Source organism: Dermacentor variabilis, chromosome 1 (assembly GCF_050947875.1).
Source record: "Dermacentor variabilis isolate Ectoservices chromosome 1, ASM5094787v1, whole genome shotgun sequence".
Lineage (NCBI taxonomy): Eukaryota > Metazoa > Arthropoda > Arachnida > Ixodida > Ixodidae > Dermacentor > Dermacentor variabilis.
Window position 1 is genome coordinate 280,354,743 of NC_134568.1, and position 22,879 is coordinate 280,377,621.

Below are 22,879 nucleotides of genomic sequence, written 5' to 3' on the forward strand. Positions count from 1 at the left end.
CATTAGGCGCCCCACGATGCCAATGCGAGCAGTGCACATACCAAGCGCGGTAGGCGTTCCTCCATTGGCGACGCAGAGGGTGCGTGACGCAGCGGGTGTGAGGACTTTGTTCAGGCGTTGGCGCAATTGGCACTCATCACGGATACGCGCGCAACAGTTTCAATGATTGCTGGAACACTGACGCTATCGACTAAAATGTCCATCAAGTTCTGTTTTGTTCACAAAGTGATCAGAGGGTTTTGCGGTCAAGTCGTCAGTGCAGCATCATCTCCAGAAGCTGCATCGCTTAGTTTTCTGGAAACGAGCATCGGGGCTGCAGCGATAGGGACAATGGTTGATGAGCTGGTGGCGAACGGAACTGGTGATGTCAGAATGACGATGAGGGACTGTTCCAAGAAGCACGAGCGTCATTGTTTTGCTGTTGTGGGGCCAATAGAGGCTGGTAATGACACTCACTGTATTCGGGGCAAAAATAACTGGTGAATGGCAGTTGCAGAGGGGAGAAGGCAGTACGGTTGTTAGAATGGCAAGCAACGCGGCAGATACGCCGGAAGGCAACACAGATTGGTCTATCGTCTACAGCTCGCCACTCGGCTAGATTTCAGTAGCGTGCAGGATACTGCGGATCAGTTGATGCACCTGGAACATGAGACAGCTGCGAAGCGGCAACGGCACATACAGAATGAACTCCATGATTAGCGAGTTTTTCGCGGACTATTGCCTGCACAAATGGTGCTGTAGGCAAGTTGTTCGCTTCCCTGGTGTGGGAAAAAAGGGGCTGCAGGAGCCGCGGCTTCAAGTTCTTGTCACACTATCTGCGGCAGGTCATCTGATGATGATGGTTGCTGCACTCCTAGCCTTTCGTCACAAGAGGATGTCGCAGCTGTGTTCGGCAAACGTGCGAACAGCGTTGCAATGCGGCGGAAGCCACCTGCTCGAGCGCTGATAGATTCGCAATACGGCTCGAATAATTTATCACTCGATCCAGCATTTATCACTCGGCGGCCCTTGGCTTGCTGAAAGTGTTGACACTCTTTGATGATGTCCTGTATTGTTTCACAATTTTTGCACGTGAGCAGGTTGAAAGCATTGTCAGCGATCCTCTTCAGTACATGCCCAACCTTGTCCGACTCAGCCATATCACCGTTGGCCTTACGGCACAGAGCCAGCACATCCTGGGTGTAAGAGACGTATGATTCTGTGGACATCTGGGTGCAAGTCGCTAGTTCTTTCTTAGCGGTGCTCTTCCGCCCAGTGGGACGGCCATACAAATCCCTCAGCTTCTGTATGCATGTGTCCCAGTTGCCAAGCTCTTCCTCGTGATTGTCATACCATACCTTCACCGTGCCTCGTAGGTAGAAGACCAAGTTAGCCAACATAATCGTCGGATCCCATTCATTGTGGGCACTTATACGCTCATACGTGGCGATCCAGTCTTCCACGTCAAAGTGGTCGGTGTCGCAGAACGTTCCTGGATCCCGTAGCTGAGCCAGCGCAACCGTCAGGGCTGTAGGCATTGATGCGGGCCACGCCATCTTGTGTCATGTTTCATCCGTCATGTTGGCCAGTCCAAAGTGATGACCACTGTGGAGCTCCGTTGTTGTTTCTCATGGGTACCTCGCACCTCTCACCTATTTGTTACGTTGCAGAAGTCACGTATATAGTTGTATTTACAATATTTACAAGAGAGACAACGATGCATAAACAAGGTGGCTGTCGACACCGATTCCACCTCTACACGTCGTCTTCTGAATGGTGCCACTCTTGGTTGCGCTGTAACAATATAATGGGTTATTCCATAAACATGTCGGTGTGCTGTAGAGATATCTGTGAGTTGACATTAAATGTTCATGTTTTATGTAGGAATTTATCTTTTATCATGTTTGTTGACCAGCACTACTTTGTCAGTTGGCATACAAGGGTTATAAGCCCATTTTCTGGTAATTGCATTTGCCGCATATATAACCTTCTTATATATATATATATATATATATATATATATATATATATATATATATTCACAAACATATTCACCGACATACCGACCGACCCAGCAGCAGACTGAAACCATGGCAAACCTGGGAGGGTAGGCAAAGAAAGCTTCGCTTTAAATCGTTAATGAATCCTCTGTCACTAAGGTCATGGTCCTCACCATTGATAGCAGGCAAATGATACCCAACCTTGCAGGGCCATGCGGATCACCCTACTCTACGTAAAAGGTACCAATGCAACCCTTTGATGCTGCTAGGAAGATGAGAAATCCAGATGGCCCACAAACTGATCTCCTTGCTCAGGCAGTGTATGCTAAAGTCCCTCCATCTACGCGCCACCGCCGCTTTCTTAAGTAGCGACAACCTTTGTTGTGCGCCGCCTTTTCTCCTCACACCAAATCCGGTTCCGGTATTTCCGGTTCCGGCATTTCTGGTTTAAAAATTTCCGGTTCCGGCGTTTCCGCTTCCTGGAGTTGCGCTGCGGGAATTTCCGCTTTGACTGCTGTTAGACGATGGTGAGACGCCCGCGCGTGCTTAGCAGAGCTGTGGCAGTCACCATAAGAAGAATGCAAAGGGGACAAGCTGTTGTATTCCGCTGAAGTAGTAGCTCGCGGTCACTGTTGTCCAAATGCACGAAAAACGTCAGTGGTCTCCAAGCGCCCAGGCACTACATTCCACTGTACGTTGTCGCTCGTGCCACAACCCGTCCCAGGTTAACGCGAAGCAGCGAACACGAGCAGGTCGCTGGTTACAGTAGGCGGTGGTTCTTGGATGGAATCGCATTCACAGTTTCAACCGCAGCTCGTGCAACTAAAGCCTCTTCAGCGGCGCGAGAGTAAACAACGCTAAAAAACAGCGTCACTTCCACTCGGAACAGGAAGCTGCAGCTACGTAAGTTCCGATTGACGCCGGAAGCTAAGGGGGTGAGTGGGAGAGGAGCGTAAAGGAGGAGGGCAGGTTGGCGGTACTTAACCTGGTCGGCGGAAACGTGTATGGAGGGGCTTTAGTGTATGCCACTGCCATAAAACTGCCTGTTTGAAAAGTGCAGCGCAGCCATGCAGCATACTGAATGCTGCACCATATAGTACATCAGTGAGCTAACAAACTCTTCTGAAAGGCTGCAACAGTGTTGTAGAAGGATGTACTATAGAATTCTAATTGCCAATAATCTGCTGTTGCAAAACATTGTGAAGTTTTCTGCCAGTAGCACCTTTGAAGTTGCCTGCATTATTGACCTTGATATTCATCCAGTGAAGGAGCTCTTTATGGACTCCTTGCTGTCATATTCAGAGAACCCACGAAAATGTCAACTGATCAGTTGGAGTGCTATAATGACCTATAGTGCTATAATGACCTATAATGACCTTGTTCATGTGAAAATAACCATTAGATCTTGTGGTTGCAGACAGTGAGTCACTCAATATACAAATGGTGCCCCTGCACTCAACACCCAACAGGAAGCCAGGTCAATTCTGATGCACTGGGAAAATCCATGAAAAGTGTACTTGCTTGTAGTTTGTATTCTTTGAATTCTCTCGCAAAACTAACCCTCATATTCTAGAACGTTCCTCCACTCATTCCTCCACCTCGACTTGAGGAAGTGGATGGCAGCGCCGCCCCTCAACAGAAGTGGTCACTGCTCGTTATTGATGATCCACGGCAAATCTTTAGAAGAGTAGTCTTTTTCAGTCAAACCTTGGCAGAATGGAGGAAGAGCTTCGAGTGGAGGGTCGTTTGGGAATGCGGGGGTAAGTGCATTTGTGAGGTACATATGTTCAACTTAGTACATTTGTTTTTGTTGTACTTTCAAGAGTAACACACAAAATGCATGTGTGGCCTTTGGTGGCTGTCAGATTAGGGAGAAATGGATGTAGTGCATTGTTGCTCTCTTGAGTCAGTGCTGATGACCAGGCAGGTTAAGACCATTTTTAATTATTTATTTACCATGACAGCTCCAAGTTGCTTGAGTGTTACAGTGATGCCTTTTTCTTTTAATGAATGGGTCATTTAAATTCTTGTTTTCATTACTTCTAAACATTTCTGGTTTCAGCAAGGAGTTGAGAAATGCTTTAGACTTGCATCCAGAAGATCTGCCTCCATTCATCTATAGAATGCGTGTGCTTGGGTATCCACCAGGCTGGCTTACATATGCAGAAGTTGAAAACTCAGGGCTTAAAATCTATGGCTTGGATGATCCTGGTAGGTTTACATTTAATATTGTCAAATAGAATGGGAATAAAGACATTTGAAGGTATCGTCAGATCAGAATGAAACATAGACATGACTGTGTGTTACGCCTTGAGTGTGTGTGATGTTGCCATGAGCTTGACATCTAGACTCATGACATTGCTAACTCATGATGGCATCTCAGCTGTAACATGTAATATGTCATCAAAGGTACATGTAGCCATTACTCCATGTCATAACATAAACCATTCCATCATTCCACTTGCTGAAATCAATTAATCTGGTAGCACAAAAGTATGTGCTTTGATTTGCATGAATTGTTTTATGCTTCATTCTGGCCCGATGATGCACAGTGCCCGTTTTTCTTTTTTTTTTTTTAATAACAAATACAGGGGAGAAAAGCACAAACATGGTTTAATTTTACAATTCAGTGCTCCTCTCTTCCTCCCCACTTGCCCCCCCCCCACACACACCGTCATTTCAGAATGCTTCTAAATTGATCTTCCTCAAGGCAGCATATAAAGTACTGAAAGATTACTCCATTACCTTGTTAGACATAATGACATAAAGTAGACTCGGGATAAAAATTACATGCAAAAGAAATTATGCCTGATCTGTTCGTTGTTTCTTACTCTTCCTATGATAATGTCCTCTGGATAATTGGAACAATTTTCTCCTCATTTTGGCTGAGTAAAACTCTGTGAAAGCTTTTTCAACTTTAACGAGCACAGTCTGCTTCTTTGCATAGCAGTTTTACACTCATGAGATGCACAATGTGCGAGTTCTCACAGAACAAGCCATCCTAGAAGAAAAAATAAACATTTTAGGAATAATGAAAATTGACTTGCTCAGATTCTTTGCTCTTCAGATTGTGAGTGCTCAGCTGCATGCACATTCATTGTGCAAAAAATTGTCTAGATAGAGCAGGTCAAGCTTTTTCTACACACAAAGCCATGGCAACAATACTTTACACTCTCTAGCCATCGTGCACAAAAAGTGCTTAGCATAAATAAAACAAGTTACCATATTTACTTCAAGATAGATCAAACACGTATATAAGTTGAGTCTTGTATATTGAACTCACTGAAAAAAAAAATAATTTTAATATAGGCCAACCCATATCTTTTTAATAAAACGAAGAACATTGAACATGAGACACCTTCATTCACCGTAAGCTCGACTACTAAATCTCACTATTTGATGCCACAAGCTCTATCTTCATGGGAAGTGCCAGAGAGGCCGTCCTTGTTGGATGCTTCATGGGCGTCCTCGGCACCCCAAATGATGTGGTCCTCAGTGCCTTAAAATGTGTTGGATGTGCAGCATTTCTCAATGCCAGCCTGAATAATCTCTAGACTGACTATTTAGTGGGCGTGACAGAAATACACCATTTAGTTTGGTACTTTGCTAGCTTTGTTCACGAATATAGGTCAATAGCTCATTTTAACATGACAGCGTTTAGGGCCCTGTATTGCAGAAAATCCGGTGTCAGTGTCGGTGGAGTTGACCGGGAGCAAAAATTTCCCTATATATTTAAGAATATGTATATGCCACGCCTTGTTATATGACATGCGCTGTGTGCAGGTTATATTGCTGCACCATTCTATCACTAAAGTTGCTCATACCTTGTCTTACATTCTTGTCTAAGTTATTCCTCAGAATTTTGAGATTGACAGCCCACAAACAAATGTCATGAAACAAAACATCGACAGTGCATGCCTTTTATATTAAATCTTCTCAGACTTAAATATTAAAAGTGCAAAAAAAATAATAGAAACCTGAAAATGATGTAATCTTTTTTTTTGGCACGGCTGTGCATTACGCGTCCGTGTTCGGCCCACGCAAGAGGCTGCGTTTATAGCAGAAAGCTCACCTTCGTGCATAGCATTCGCCGCCAGCGTTTCCCATTAAACATTACGGTTACAGAAGCTGCAGTTGCTGGGAAGTGTGAGAAGTAGTCAGATATCTTTTAATGTTATCGCATTCCACTCTTAAAGGCAAAGCTCAAGTGTTCTCCAAGTCTTTAGGAAGCATTTCTGAATAAAAAAAAAAAGCCGACCTATGTTCAAATAAATACGGCAAATGTAACAAAGTGTGGGTTTTTGGAGTTTTGTTTAATAGGAAGTATTTACTAGCCCTCTGGTGCAACGCTCGCCTGCCATTTTGTGATGGTCCATAGCAAACGACAAGGTGCAGCAAGGCTGTTCGTGTCTGTTTGAAGATTTTGTTCACAGTTGCTCAAAGCAACCGAAAAGCTATCTCAGCTGTTGCAAGGTTTTCAAAATTCATTCTTTTTGTGCTTTTAACCTTTTTAATTGCCAGACACCACTTAAGCACAGTGTCTCACCCAGGAGCCAATTTGCTACAGAAGGTATTAAAGTCAAACTGCATGTTGTTCTCAGGACAACTTGTCACGTATCAGTCAAAGCATAGGAAATAGCATTGGAAGAATTTTGCAAACGTGATAGATAGGGCAATAACAAATTTGTGTGTCGTTTTAGCTGGGTGCCACATGCACAATTAGTAAACTTATAATCTCCAAGGCTGCATCAGTTACATACAAGAACATAAACATTTTGAGAATGGCACTGGTTTTGAGATAAGTGCCATCAAACTTGCAATAAAATTGCACTGTTCTTCCACTTAACTTTTTAAGAAAATGCAATTTTATGCATTGAAGCACAAAAGTTACTGGAATGTCATTGTATTTTGTTACACACTTTGAGAATGAATATCTCGAAGCTGGTGCCGTCCAGATAATTAGTTTGGAGTGAATACACTTTGCAAATTTCTGACTACAATTAATAAATTGTATATGCTGTACAATAATGATTTTATTGACGGTTGACGATCTTGGCATGGGTGCAAGGCACCCTAGTACTGACACCAGAATTTTGGTTACATATTACACAAGGGCAAATGATGAAAGCATCATAGATTTTTTTGAAATTATGGAAGATGATTTTGTCGATAATACATTGGATGCCAACAACCTATGGTTAAAATTAAAAGGTGGGATTGTACACTGTGAAAGTGATTTTATTCCTACCAAGCTCAAAAAAATAAAGCGGAGAACGCCATGGATTACAAGAACTATCATACACCTGAAAAGAAGGGTGCAAAGGATGTGCAAGAAAAAACATAATTCCACTATGGTTAGTCAGCTTTCACGAGAACTGAAAGAAAGGTTAAGAAGCGCGAGAGATAACTTTTTTTCTAATACTTGAGTTCATGATGAATCAGCCTTGGAAATTCTGGCGGTATCTGTCAAAACTGGAAAGTCCTCCAATCAAATTGGACATTGCCAGTATAGTGGTTGAGGATGTGCATACTATCGCTAACTCAAATACATATTTTCAGTCAGTCTTCTCCCGTCCCCACGTCCCTAATATGCCCTTATCAGAGTATGAATCAGCAATGACTGAAATCCTGATAACGGAGTCCGGCATTTTGAATTTGCTGCTACAAATAGATGTTAAAAAATCGCCTGACCCTGATAATTTATCAAGCATTTTTCTCAAGTGATACGCGGGTCAGTTGTCTCCCTCCCTGCATAAAATTTTCAGTGCATCACTTGAAACGGCAGTGCTTCCCGCGGACTGGTTGTGTGCAAAGGTCATGCCAATTCACAAAGGTGGGAACAAGCAGCTTCTAGACACATACAGGCCAATATCCGTAACCACCGCATGTTGCAAACTAATGGAACATATAATAAATAAGGCTATCGTAATTTATCTGGAGGAAAATAACCTATTATACTTCAGACAACACGGCTTCAGGCAAGGGCTTTCAACTGTAACTCAACCTTTAGTAATTATACACGACTTTGCTGTAATAATCGATTCAAGACTGCACGCTGACGCAATTTTTATCGATTTTTTTAAGGCATTCGACCGTGTTCCACACAGTTTACTAATCTTCAAACTCAAATCAATTGGTATTAATCCCAAGATTGTTTCATGCATCGAAGCCTACCTCTCAAATCGGTCCCAGTTTGTTTGCATAAAAAATACTGTATCAGACTATCTTGATGTTATTTATGGTGTGCCACAGGGATCGGTTCTGGCGCCAACTCTGTTTCTTGTGACACGCTGACTAAGATGTTTTAATCATCGTTGGAAGAAGACGATGTTCTGTTCTTCGCGCGCTGTCTACCATCTTGTCAGCTGCTATAGTTATTGTAAATATTCTGTAAATACACGTCTGACTGTTTTTAACCCCGTAACATTTTTGGTGGAGGTTGTGGGATCATTATCAAGACGGATTTATACAGCGGGTGTGCCTTGGCTGCATCTACAATGCCAGCTCAAGGCGAGGATGCTTCGGGCCCGTCGGCACCCACACCCACCGTCATTCTAGCACAACCCCGTGACCCAGGAACCTTTTCTGGCACCGACGACACTGATGTTGAAGACTGGTTTCAACTATATGAGCGGGTGAGCGCCAGCAACCACTGGGAACACACCATCATGCTCGCAAATGTGATATTTTACCTCGTGGGCACGGCACACGTCTGGTTTCAGACCCACGAGGAGGAACTTACCAGCTGGGAGATTTGTAAACAGAAACTCAAAGATTTGTTTGGCAAGCCTGTTGGACGTCAGGGCGCCGCCCAAAAAGACCTTGCTTCGCGTGTCCAGACGTGCACTGAATCCTATCTCACGTACATCCAGGACGTGCTCGCTCTGTGCCGCAAAGTGGATCCGAAGACGTCCGAACCTGATAAGGTTGCACATGTCATTAAGGGCATAGCAGATGATGCTTTCCATCTCCTTGTCTTCAAGAATTCTTCCACAGTGCAAGCCATCATTACCGAATGCCGCCGGTTTGAAGTTTGAAGAAGCCAAAAGTCGCCGCATTGCCCCGCCATTTCCCTGCCTTCTCAACACGGCTGCTACGTCCACCTGCGAAGACCTCCGCAGTCCGCCCACATCCAATCGCTCTGATGACATCCTCCATGTGATCCGACGTGAAATAGAAGCCGCATCTCCTGTCACGACCCCAACCCATGGCCCCAACAATTGCCAGGCGACAGTCTCATTGATACAGTCCGTCGTGCGCCAAGAATTGGCCAACGTTGGCTTGACCAACGTCTGCTCAGTCAATCGGCCTGACTACACTCCGTCCAGCACTGTCATACGCACCCGCAGCCTGAATGCCCCAACGCGGTATCGCAACCCAGCCGAATGGCATACTCCAGACGACAGGCCTATATGCTTCACTTGTGGTCGTATCGGCCATATTTCACGTCACTGCCGGTCTTCATGGAATTCAACCCCCTGGTCCTACCACCCATCCCACACAATTACTCCCGTGCGGAATATCCCTGGCACAAATAACGCCAGCGAGAGACTACCACATTTCGGCTTTAACTTGTGGCAGCTCCTCGTGTTCAGCTCCTGCTTCGCCTCCTGTCCCTTCAGACTTGAATGCCCTAACAAAAATTATTGCTCCCGACCTTCCTCCCCAGCGTGCTCAAGAACTGCGTTGCCTCCTTGCCTCATACTGGGACATATTTGACCTTGGAGAACGCCCTCTAGGACAAACATCTGTCGTAAAACATCGAATAAACACCGGTGATGCGAGCCCAATCCATCGGTGACCCTACCGTGTCTCGCCTACTGAGTGACATATCATCCACCACGAAGTTGACAAGATGCTTTCTCGAGACATCATCGAACCATCTTGGAGCCCATGGGCATCCCCTGTTGTACTAGTTAAAAAGAAGGACAACAGCTGGCGATTTTGCGTTGATTATCGACTCCTCAACAAGGTAACAAAGAAAGACGTCTATACGCTACCACGCATTGACGATGCCCTGGATTGCCCGCATGGAGCACAATATTTTTCGTCCATCGACCTTCGCTCCGGCTACTGGCAAATTGCTGTCGATGACATGGACCGCAAGAAGACAGCTTTTATTACTCCCGATGGCTTGTATTAGTTCAAAGTGGTGCCTTTCGGTTTGTGTAATGCCCCGGCCACATTTGAACGAATGATGAACGCCCTCCTACATGGTTTCAAGTGGTCCATCTGCCTCTGTTACCTGGATGACGTGATCGTTTTTTCTCCGACTTTTGCAACACACCTCGAGCGCCTGTCGACGATCCTATCTGTTTTCCGTCAGGCGGCACTACAACTGAATTCGTCCAAGTGCCACTTCGGTCGTCATGAAATTTCTGTGCTCGGGCATCTCGTCAATTCTTCTGGTGTACGCCTGATCAAGATAAAATACGGGCAGTCAAAGACTTTCCCGTGCCAACATGTGCCAAGGATGTTCACAGCTTCTTGGGCCTTTGCTCCTACTTCCGTCGGTTTGTTGGAAATTTTGCTAACGTTGCGCGCCCTCTCAATCAGCTCCTCAAGAAAGACGCTGCATTCATTTGGGGCCCTGAGCAAGCTGGTGCTTTCACCGAGCTGATTGGGCTGCTTACGCCCCCACCCATTCTCGCTCACTTTGATGCGTCAGCTCTAACAGAAGTCCGTACCGATGCCAGTGGCCACGGTATTGGAGCTATCTTGGCACAGAAACAACAAGGGCGAGAACATGTTATTGCCTACGCCAGCCGCCTTCTTTCCTCTGTGGAGAGCAATCATTCTATCACCGAACGCGAGTGTCTGGCTCTCGTTTGGGCAGTGGGTAAATTCCGCTCCTATTTGTACAGCCGCCAATTCGCAGTCATCACTGATCACCACGCTCTCTGCTGGCTTTCGTCCCTCAAAGATCCTTCAGGCCACCTTGGCCGCTGGGCTCTGCACCTTCAAGAATACAACTCCGGCCGGTTACATCAAGATGCAGACTGCTTGTCGTGCCATCCTGTCGACCCTCCTGACGTTTCTGCGGCCGGCATACCTGTCACCGTTCTCTCTCTAGCTGCGTTTCGCGACATTGGAGCCGAAAAACGTCGGGACGCCTCCTTGCAACACCTTTTTCAACGACTCACTTCAATGACGCCCCATCCTTCCCTTCGCATGTTTTAACTTCAAGATGTTGTATTGTACCGCTCTAACATGCGCCCTGATGGCCCTGCCCGACTCTTCGTTGTGCCTGAGCAGCTGCGTCAGACTGTTCACGCCCAGCTTCATGATGTACCGACTGCAGGTCACCTTGGCGTGTCACGGACTTATGACCGCATTCGTCGGCACTTCTTTTGGCCTGGTCTATACCGTGACGTCTGCCGTTATGTCGCTGCGTGTGATCTTTGTCAACGACGCAAAAAGCCGACCACACTCCCTGCTGGTTGCCTTCAACCACTTGATGTACCATGAGAACCATTCTTCCGTGTAGGTGTTGATCTTTTAGGCCCTTTTCCTGCGTCTGCTTTGGGAAACAAGTGGATTGCTGTAGCAACAGACTACGCCACCCGATATGCAATCACACGGGCTCTTCCGACAAGCTGTGCAACCGATGTCGCGGACTTCCTCCTAGAAAACGTCATCCTTCACCACGGCGCCCCTCAACAGCTCCTTACCTACCGAGGCCGCTACTTTCTTTCTAAAGTTGTCAATGACATTCTACACTCGTGCACGACTAAACACAAACTTGCTACTGCTTACCATCCACAAACGAACGGTCTAACCAAGCGCCTTAACCGCACCCTTACTGACATGCTGTCCATGTATGTCTCCGATGACCATCGCGACTGGGACGTTGCGCTGCCGTTCGTTACTTTCGCATATAATTCGTCTCGCCATGATACTGCAGGCTTCTCTCCATTCTTCCTCTTGTTTGGCCGCGACCCTACGTTACCTTTCGACACCGTTCTGCCTGCTAGTCTCAATTCCACATCCGAGTACGCCCGTGAAGCCATCCTCAAAGCACAAGAAGCACGCCATATTGCTCGAGTCGACTTGTGGAGTCGCAGGACAATCAGCGGCGCTTATATGACGCCTGCCATCATGACGTCCATTACACACCGGGCGCCCTGGTTCTCCTTTGGTCGCCGTCGCGACGCGTTGGCCTCTAGGAGAAGTTACTTTCACGCTACTCCGGTCCTTACTGTGTCTTGCGTCAAGTAACTGACGTCACATACGAAATCGCCCCTCTTGAGCCAACCGTGGCGCACCATCGCTCCGACATGGTCCACGTCGCCCCTCTCAAGTTGTATCACTTGCCCGCCTCCTAGCCAGCACTGAGCCGGTGCTTCAGCCGCCGGTGGTCATGTGACACGCTGACGAAGATGTTTTAATCATCATCGAAAGAAGACGATGTTCTGTTCTTCGCGCGCTGTCTACCATCTTGTCAGCTGCTACAATTATTGTAAATATTCTGTAAATACACATCTGACTGTTTTTAACCCCGTAACATTTTTAACGACTTGTATACATGTATGGAACCAGGAGTTACTATAAGGCTTTTTTCGGACGACTGTGTCATACACACATCTGTTAAGACAGTTGATGAACAGACAAAGCTTAATAAGTCTCTACAAAACATCGTTGCCTGGTGTCCATTCCCACTGCTATACATTCCCACTGCTATGCATTGTGTCATGCTTCTTTTTCAAGGAATAGAGATCAAAGAGACCAATTATTTTTCTATATTTTGCCTTGCTTATTCCGAGACCTTGTATGTTTAGCACCAGAAATTAGTATCAATAGATTTCAACATCTTACAAGACAATGAATCATGCAGGATATGATGTTGAAATTTTAAATAATAAGCGCTAACACTGCAGTAGTACATTGGCTGTTGCATTTATGTCTTCAAATTTTTTCTTCTTAGACAAACCAGATGAAAACACAGAAGATAGAGAAGTGCACTGTGATGACAAGCAAGGTAGGTTTTGTGATTGTCTATATGCTCATATCTTTGGTACATGCCATTTCACCAAGTTTGTCATTAAATAACTTGCAAGTTATACCATTTATGTGCCTCTGTGCTTAGGTGCCACAAAGCTAATATACAAATAATTGCTTTTTCCAACTTAGTGCAATATGATCCAGCCCGGCTGGTTGACTTTCCCGGCTTCAACGTTCCTGTGCCCCTTGGTGTTCGTGATGCAAGTATCCAGATTTAGAAAAATACAATGTTTATTTACATTATTTTATAAAGTTTTATGGAAAGGTAGGATTTCTTATGCCTTAAAGAGAAGTGCTTCATTTTATGTGTCTTGGTGGGCATTTTGACATCCAAGGAAAAGCGTAGCTTTGCGATGTTCCTGTGGGTGCTGACAAAGCTTAAGTTGATGGAATGCTGTGTATTTGGAAGTTGCTTTGACATAACATGATTTTACAACTGCATTTGGTTTACAGTTGTGTGAAAAGTATGGAATGCCACCAATGCTTCAACACCAGCAGAGGTCTGAAGCTGAAAAATATATGAAAGCACCGGTAAGCATGTGGCTTCTAAAGTATACTATGCCGTAAAATGTGTCAACTTCAGAAGGTCAAGACAGACTGGGTGGACCATAATCATCTCTTATCAGAGAGTAGCAATGCTCTATCCTAGCCTTTAAGATTCTCTACAGTTTGGCCACTGTGGTGTGCAGGAATTCACATGATATGCAGTACATAGTAACATGCAGTAGTTGTTACAGTCAATTTTCAGCACAGCGTGAGCCACGTCAGCCAGCCCACCAAAAAATTGGTACGACAACTGTAGAGGCAGTGGGACTGGTTTCATGAAGTTTTGGTATTGTTATATTTGGATGGCTGCATAGAGATTGTCAAGATTAAAGGACTGAAGGATTGTGCGAGGTAGCATGCCTTGTGTGCTGTATAAAATATTATATGCCTAGTTATGTTCATGCATTCATTCATTCATGATGCATCTAATGTCCTCCAGATGAGCATATTACATTTTGGAGACCAGAAGCAAGGTTATCTTAAATTTAATATAAGCATGGCAAAATGAAATGGAAGAAATTACTCACAATAATCACAGCATACACCCATTAACAGTAAACAAATAAAAGACATATCATAGGCTTAATCAAATACACAATTGCAAAGGGTTAATAATGAAAAGCAAGTAGGCAAAAATTTGCAGCTAAACCAGCCTACCTCTCTTTAATGATCAGCAAAACGTGTCAAAAACTTAAATATGCAGGGGTCGGGGATGAGAGAACAAGGAATTTTTGCAAGCCATAACCATAAATAAAAAGATATGTCAGAGAAAAGTTGTAGACATTGTTCTGTCTTGTCTTCTCTCTTCTATTGTCTCTTTGTCTCACCTTAGTGCTTTTAGATTTGCAAGCTCCCTCTGTCGTAAGTGTACAAAGACAATACTCTCAACTGAGAGTCATAGCGATCTTGCACCACCAAAATTTTACTTGCAGTGCGTGTAGTGTTGGCAGCAAGAAAGATTAGTTTCTTTTCTAAGTTTGTGATGAAAAACATTCAAATGATAGCAAGTTCCGGCAATCTTCTATAAAACTTCATGCATATTGGACTGCATTTCTGCTACCGATGCCATTTTAGTAGAGATGTCGGGAGCACTCATTGGAAAGTGTCACTGACAGCACTACAAAGACAGGTATACTGAGAAAACTGATAAGAGAATGGAAACATATGGTGGTCCTTAACGAAAGGGGAAAGTCAAACATGCACAAGGTTGCGTGTAGTAGCAGGAGTAAGAGGCATTGATAAATAGGAAATGTGATACATGATGTAACTGTAGCACTACTTTTCTGCAAGAACTCCCTGTATTAATGAAAACTATAATAAAGGCACAAGATCCTCAGTAGTAGTGCTTCACGAAAAAAATGGAGCACAGTAAATGGCCGCTAGTATATGACATCACATGGGGTGACAGCTTACTTTATTATAATAAAGGCACAAGATCCTCAGTAGTAGTGCTTTATGAAAAAAATGGAGCACAGTAAATAGCCTCTAGTATATGACATCACATGGGGTGACAGCTTACTTTATTACAAGGTTTCATGGCTGTTTGTTTAATCTTTTTGTAATTCCTTGCACCGAAGTAAAATATCTTTTTTTAAACCACACTTGTTTCTGTTATTTTGAGACATTATCCTTCCATGAGTGTCACACTTTGAGGTGGTAGACGGTCCATTTAATCAGTGCTCTAACAAATAACCTGAAGGTGTCAAGGCTCTACATCATTTACATCTTGGCAGGCCAAGAACTTCTCAGCACCTCTATTTCTGAGTAGTCAGTCACATGATGCTGTCACTTTTGTATGATGCTATAATGAATAAAGAAGACTCCCGTTAATTCGACCTCAGTTATTTCGATTTTTGCAAATTAGAATGCACTTGAAAGCCCTAGCAAGTAATCATACATTGCTATGGATGGAAAACTTGCTTAGTTCGAACATCAAAACATGCCGCTTCAGTTTATTTGACCCCCACCAGTACTGTCTCATGCATGGAGAAGTTACTAAAAGCTTGGAAACACAAGAAATTTAGCAGACGGCACTATTGCTTCCCTAGGCTATGATAGTGACGGCAGCAACCTGTCCTGCACTGATGATGACAGCTTGCACTGTGCCCTGGATCATGTCTCTCTTAGCACCAACAGTGTTTGACAGACTGTATTGAAGTAGTCTGTTAAAGATCACTACTTCAAGAAAAGAAAAAACAATTTGAATTAATTTATTTTGCCATCATTTGTTCATCTGACCTTTTGGATAATTCGACCAAATTTTGTGGTCCTGCAAGAGTCGAATAAATTAGAGTGGACCATATCTGGCAGAGTGGCTAACTACAACAAAGCGTGCTTCGTCGCATCATAGAATTTTTGTCAACACATATTATGAACCACAATAATGATAGTATGTGCTGTCTGCATTCACATTCCATTGATAAGAAAGACATGTCAGACTAACATGATAGGACAACTTAAACATGCTGCACTTCTGTTTCACTTTTGAAAATTGTATGGTAATGTTTCCTGTTACCAAGTGGACTGAAGTGTTATGAAAGTGCTGTTTTCACATGAAGATCCATGTGGTAGTATTTATGGGTGTCAGAAACATTCATAATTCGTTGTTTAAGGGGAAAAAAATGTGTAGGAGACTTACTCTCTGCAATTTCTATCATTGCACTCATCTACCACACATCCTGGCACATTAGTACTGTGAGGGCTGCTGCATGAATAAAATCCCAATTTACTTAGCAACTTACAGACATACATTATATGTTGTCAGAAGTGTGCTCAAATTTTCATTTTTGTTACATCCAGTTCTGCTAGGCCTATCCAGCACCATATGCTGAATATGATGAGACTGATATATCCAAAAAAAAAAAAAATTTGTTATAAAGTGTAGTCTCCCTGATTAACGCTACATGCAGCATGCACAGTTGGTTGCACATATGATTTTCTTGTGAACCTTCTCTGTATTCTTTTTGACACTAGGTATTTTGGAACTTGCACAAGCAGTCATGAGCTTTTCTTATTGACTACTTTTAATGCTTTAAATTCAGGTTGCAAAAAGCTTTAATAAACGGCAGAAGCTGCCACCACCAGCCGTACAACCAAGCACAGACACTGGTCAAGTAGTGGACATGCACATTGATGATGGAGTTGAAGATGCAGTGGTTTGCTTTGAAGCTGAAAACATTTCTGCAGGTGAAGTACACATTCATTTGTTTACTGGTGCTACATTCGGCTATTTTACCACAGTGTGTTAGCCAATGCCAACTTTTCTAAGGGCTCCCATGTTTGTTGCTGTACATAACAATGCAGAAAAAAGATTGTACCAGCAGTCTAGCTTGAAGACATTTCTAAGACACAAGGAGAATTTTTTAAAAAGTATTGTACGTATATCATTTATATGCTGTGCTGTGTGCAGAGTTCAACACAGCAACTGTATTTGAGCAGTGCTGATTCATAACTGTCACAGTCATGATAGGCTGCTGTATACAGAAGTTGCCAAGTACTGCATGAAAAATGTGCAGGGAAAGCATTATTTGTGTGCATGAACTAATATTAGGCTGTGTATAGGATCTCAACCTCTGATATGCAAGTTTTAGGAATGCAGTAATTATTCACAGTTCATGGTACAGTAGAATCTCATTAAATAGAGCCTGGATGAATCAGAAATGTTGTTCTGTTTATCAGGAGTTCCTTTCATTCAGGGAATGTGTTGATGGGCATAGAATTGTCATTTTCTGTGGCACCTCATATATTATTAAAATTCAGTTGTAACCTGTCACGGTGGCGTAGTGGCATGGCGCTGCTGAGCCAAAGGGTGCGGGATCAGCTCTCGGCTGCGGAGACCGCATTTTGATGGGGCACAATGCAAAAATGACCATGTACCATGTTTAGGGTGCTAGTTAAAGAACCGCAGGTGGTCGAAATTATTCCATAGTCCCCCGCTACGGCATGCCTCATAATAATATTGTGCTTTTGGCACATAAAACACCAGGATTTAAAACTCAATCATCAAAGAGTAAATATAACTAAAATCCAGGTTGCACATGCTCAAATAAATCATCAGTGTCTTTTCGGCACTTCTCAGCTCTAAAGCACAAAACTTGTTATGGGATAGTCCTAAAATGAATGTCTGTTATCTCCTGCAACTAGTACTCACACCTTTTGAAACATTACAAGCAGAATCCTTGCAAGGCTGGTTTTTGCATCTTGTAAGATTTCCCCTGACCTTAAAGGGCCCTTCGCCACGTTAGGGCATTGGAAGCAGACAAGCACAGTGCACAGATCACATGCTGACGATTATGTGTGCAAAGTATCAAACTGCTCCACGGTGCAAACACAACCAAGATTTCGAATGAAAGCCCTTGCACCCTTCCTCTCGAGGGAGAGCCCCTCTTTCTGCTGGAGAATCAAGGTCACATGCATGAACACGTGTATGCCAGACGCACTGCCTTTAATGTTACTGATTATGACATGTGACTTTGGTAAACCACCCAAATAAAGAATGTGTGAAGCCGCCACTAGATGCTCGCTGTGCTGTGAAAAAAGGTGGGCCTCTGGATGTCAATGCAATGCGCTATCTTGGCTCTGGTATGGGAGGAGAACGCAGGGAACGAATGTCACTTGCAGTTGCTAGTGGAGGCAAATGGTGAGAGTGTCTAGGCTGACAGTGAAGCTCACCTTCTGGCAGCATGATAATGTGACATTTCAGGTCCTCTTGTCTCCTCTAAATATGATCCAATAAAAAAAACTCTTGCAGTAAGGCACTTCTTCGACGGCGGTTAACATTTTCCGCTGTTATAATCAACGTTTTTGTTGGGACCTAGTGGGGGGCCCTTTCATATTCTTGTGGCAGTGCACAGTGTAAACAATAATGTTCGTTACAAATGGCACTGTTTATTTTTTGTTTTTGTTTTTCGTTTTGCATTTGGTGTAATTAACAGTCCCTTTATTTGTAAGTTGAAAAGAGGCCGCTCCTGATTAATCAAAGCGATTACGTAGTACTGAAAGAAAATAAAAACAAGTTAGGACTTGTTTTATTTATTCTATCGCTTTGTGGTCTTGAGGCAAATGCATGTTCTCTTCTTTTACCTATAAGGAGGAGAGTCTAGTGATTTGTCGCAGTTACCTGTTGTGGTTGCTCAGGGGTGATAGTGTTCTGCTGCTGAGCTCGAGTTCTTGTGTTTGATTCCCAGCCTCAGTAACTACATTTTTGGTGGAGACAAAATGCAAAAATGCTCACATTCTTCAATTAAGGTGCAGGTTTAAGAAAGTCGGGTAATCAAAATTAATACACAGCCCTCCATTACGGCATCCTTCATAGCGTGCTGTACAATTTTGGGTCGTTAAACCCCACAATTTTCTTTGTTACAGTTCTCGCTTGACTAGCAACATGGGCATGCACATTTTAGTATGCGCTCTACTCATTTAGGATGAAGTTAGCAGCAATACACGACTTCATTGTGTCAATGTTTTTGTTACAAGTAAATGTTTTGTAACACTATATGTAATAGTTAATGTAAATTCAAGGTTATTTCATTCTAACTGCTTTCCCATTGAGTTGTACATTCCAGCCTGAATTGAATTCATGTCAGTTGACTCAAAGGAATTCAGATGTCAAATCAGATATAAAGTGTCAAGAAGTTTCTTTTCTTTGACAGGGGGAAAAGTGCATTTTTTATTGAAAAAGAAAAAAAAAGAATGTGCTTCAGATGTGCCGAATGATACCTTTCTCCTGTATGTTAAATTGTAGCACTCAGGGTGTATGAGTATCATTGATGTAATTGAATGACAATATTACTCAAAAACGAAATTTGAAAACTGGCAGCTTATGTGTCCCTAAAGACCAGAATTTTATTTAACCCTCACACCTAATTTAAGAGCAAGCGTGCTTAATCTTGATTGCAGTCAAAATCTGTTGGCATGACCCCGCACAGAGACTGCAGGTTTCATGATAAGGCAGCTCATGACAAATCCATAACAAGCGAGCACTTGCAGCAAACATGCAAGAACAGGCTGAGCACTATCTCAGCCGTTTGTTCTGCCAGTTCCGACTGTCCCAGGCAAAAAAATGGCAGCCACCTATAAGCATTGCAAATTCTCTTCTATATTGTTCATTCTGTTACTCATCAAACTACATCACTGTAATTGGCGAGATGGGTTTAGGTAGCAAACCATGCTGCTATCCAGCATTGTTTGCTACCAGGATGGTATAAAGCGAACAGTATCATTATAGAGGGCATTCCTTGCAGATTATATTTATACATCTGTAATAACTGCACTTTTTGTTGTTTTTGAGTAAAATATGAGGGCAGTTGAACTAATAAATATTATTAAAAGGGGGTGGTACTTCTGTACATGTTTAATTCATCCCTGGGGTAGCCCCTTCTTGAATTTTTCCGCAAAAACTTTACAAAATGGGTTTGGCTGTTGCACAAGTCTATAGGGCACAAAGTGCAAGGAATGCTTTGCACAACTTGACCTGCTTTACCCAAAACCACTTCACAGATAAAAATGCAAGGGTTTGTTTTTTCTTCTTAAAAAAAAAAGAAAAAAATTTTAGTTTACCTATTTGTCTTCAAATATTAAATCACCATAATCAGAGGCTTCATGAAACTAGAACCAAACATTAAAAATAGTATAGTACGCCTTAGACTAATGGGACCAGCAGTATATTGTTGCAGTCATATTGAGTCAGACTATTTATTGGAGTGTGATTAGTTAGCTAATTTATTTTTATTTATGTACCCTCCGGGCCACATGGCATTATAGAGGGGAGTGGTAGTACAAATCTTCACAAAAAATGGAAACAGAATACAGTGAGTCTCATTATTACACAATAAAATTGCTCCTGGTTATACAGTGTTAGCCAAGGCCTCACGAAAATGTTTACTTTAGAGATGGTCACAATTTCTGCAGGAAAGTGGTTCCAATCAAGGGATGTGCACGTAATAAAAGACTGGAAAGAAAAGATAGTGTTGCATCATTGAATTCTGACTTTGCACTGATGATTTATGCGATATGACACACATTGTGGACAAGTAATTAAGGCTTCGTGAAGGTAGTATAGCTTATGAAATAAGCATAGTCATGCAACTTTACGGCGATATGCTAGAAAAGGGAGATGTTAGTTTTCATGGAAGTTAAGCTATCCGTTCAGTTATAGTTGCAAAAAAGAAAACTAACTGAATTGTTTTGCACTAATTCTAATGACATAACTAGGTTTTCATAACAGGGATCTAATTTCTAATTAGGTACGTTTAATTATAGAAATTATATGTATTCATTTTAGGCCGTATCGTATTTGAATAGTTGTAGAACATGCTCATAAATACTCAATGAAGTTGTTCCCTTGGCATTAACTTTTATGTAGTTCTTTTTTCCGGGCTCTGAAGAAAGCCTGTGAAGTATAAAAAGTGACATAACCATGCTCTTGCGCGTCTGGATAGCAGTGCTGTCAATCATGTTTCAAGAGAATGAAGCCCGCATGCACATCACAAAAGAAAAACAATGCAAGCAGCCACAACCTACAACAGTCATAAATGTTAAAATATAGGCTGGCGCTGAACATAAATGCACACACACGTCGGCTTTATTTAACGGCTGGCATGAAGGCTTTGTTCTTTTGGAACACGATTGAGAGGGCTGCCATCCAGACACACGAGAGAACAGTGTTATTTTTTCATACTTCATTGGCATTCTTTAAGCCTGATAAAAGGAAGCACGTAAACTAGTGAGGAAGCAACTTCATTGGGTGTTTCTGAGCGCGCACTACAAATTTTCAAATACAACTTCTCTAATTAGCTTAATGATAGCAATTAAAAAGATAGCCTGAGTAACTCAAGATGAATGCAGACAATATGCTGTTGGTCACATTAACCTAAGGTGTACCATTCTATTTTTTAAGTTTGGTTCTAATTATGTGAAACACCCAGTATATCCATTGGGCTGAAAGGGACACAGGGGAGTGCTGAGCACAATATGCACCAGCCTAAGACCATTGCTACAGCTTGAAATCGCCTAAGCTGGCTTTGTTGCTTTGTGGAAAGGATTATGGTTCTTTTTACTTTCAATTTAGTGTGGCTTATACAAAAATAAAATCTGAAGATTTATTTTGTAAATTTTTCCTTTAAAATTGTACATTATCTTGGCATGTTGCAAGCTGCAGGGTGTGAACCTACAAAGTATTATGCCAGAGCTTTAACCCCCTATGGTGCCCTCTATATTGAGAAAATGACTGAAAAAATTTATTGCTGGCTCAGTGTGCAAGAATGTATTAGTTTATTCCAAAAATAAACGAGAACTTGGTGTGTTACCGTTTAATAACATCGCGCCATGATGTAGTACAAGTCTGCTCATCACTGTTGCTAGGTGTGCTCTAAATCTGTAGCGATGGCCATGTGTAGCAAACACCAGCATTAAACTATAAAAATTTATGAATAATCAATCCCAATTGCTATCGAAGACTGCGTTTAGCATGCTTTTCGAGGTGCTCATTTGTGGCACCATGTTGTGCTATGTGTTTTAAGTGTTATAGGTGAACTATGATGGGTGGATTATTTATTCATTTTGTGTGTAGACGCTGCATGGGGTCCCAAACTGGTCCCTGAGGAAGTGGTGCTGATAGTAGTACCGGTTCTCTCCCACATACGGGCCTGTGTTAGACGTTGTTTTATACTGCACTAGCTTTGAAGTTGGCCCATGCGAACGATTAGGCGGTCAGGTGAAACCAGGGTAAGTTCCCAGAAAATGCTAAATGCATTTAAAAAAAAAATTGACTTCATTGATTCAGAGAAGAGTGAGCCAAATTTGAACATCTGAGGAAAACGTCCAAATGCTAGACTAAATTAAATTAAATTATGGGGCTTTAAGTGCCAAAACCACTTTCTGATTATGAGGCACGCCGTAGTGGAGGACTCCGGAAATTTCGACCACCTGGGGTTCTTTAACGTTCACCTAAATCTAAGTACACGGGTGTTTTCGCATTTCGCCCCCATCGAAATGCAGCCGCCGTGGCCGGGATTCGATCCCGCGACCTCGTGCTGAGCAGCCCAACACCATAGCCACTGAGCAACCACGGTGGGTTAAATGCTAGACTAATTAACGCTGCATGTCAACCATGCGGTCACAAACATAAATGTGAGTGCTTTGTTTTTGTGTGAGAAGCTTTGCTTTTAAAAATGTTTGTGCCTGTATTTCTGATTCCTACCATTGCGTATAACTTTACAAAGAGCCTGTAGCTTAGAGAAAGCGAGAAATGCGAAAATATAGGAAACTTATGACCTATGACAGAATAAAGGTAAATGTTACCTTATGGTCAGGAACATGAATGCTTTACATGTATAAGGAGTGCCAAGACTTTC

The 22,879-nt window shown here is 42.8% G+C and overlaps 1 protein-coding gene across 1 annotated transcript in view; it reads left to right on the forward strand.

The window, feature by feature from the left end:
* Positions 1 to 22,879, forward strand: part of LOC142565732 (zinc finger CCHC domain-containing protein 8 homolog) — a 42,778-nt gene that overhangs the window by 19,027 nt on the left and 872 nt on the right. The window contains exons 7-11 of the mRNA XM_075676285.1: positions 4,042 to 4,190; positions 12,904 to 12,957; positions 13,110 to 13,180; positions 13,434 to 13,511; positions 16,568 to 16,712. Of these exons, the coding sequence (XP_075532400.1) occupies positions 4,042 to 4,190; positions 12,904 to 12,957; positions 13,110 to 13,180; positions 13,434 to 13,511; positions 16,568 to 16,712 (497 nt within the window). The remainder of the gene's footprint in view (positions 1 to 4,041; positions 4,191 to 12,903; positions 12,958 to 13,109; positions 13,181 to 13,433; positions 13,512 to 16,567; positions 16,713 to 22,879) is intronic.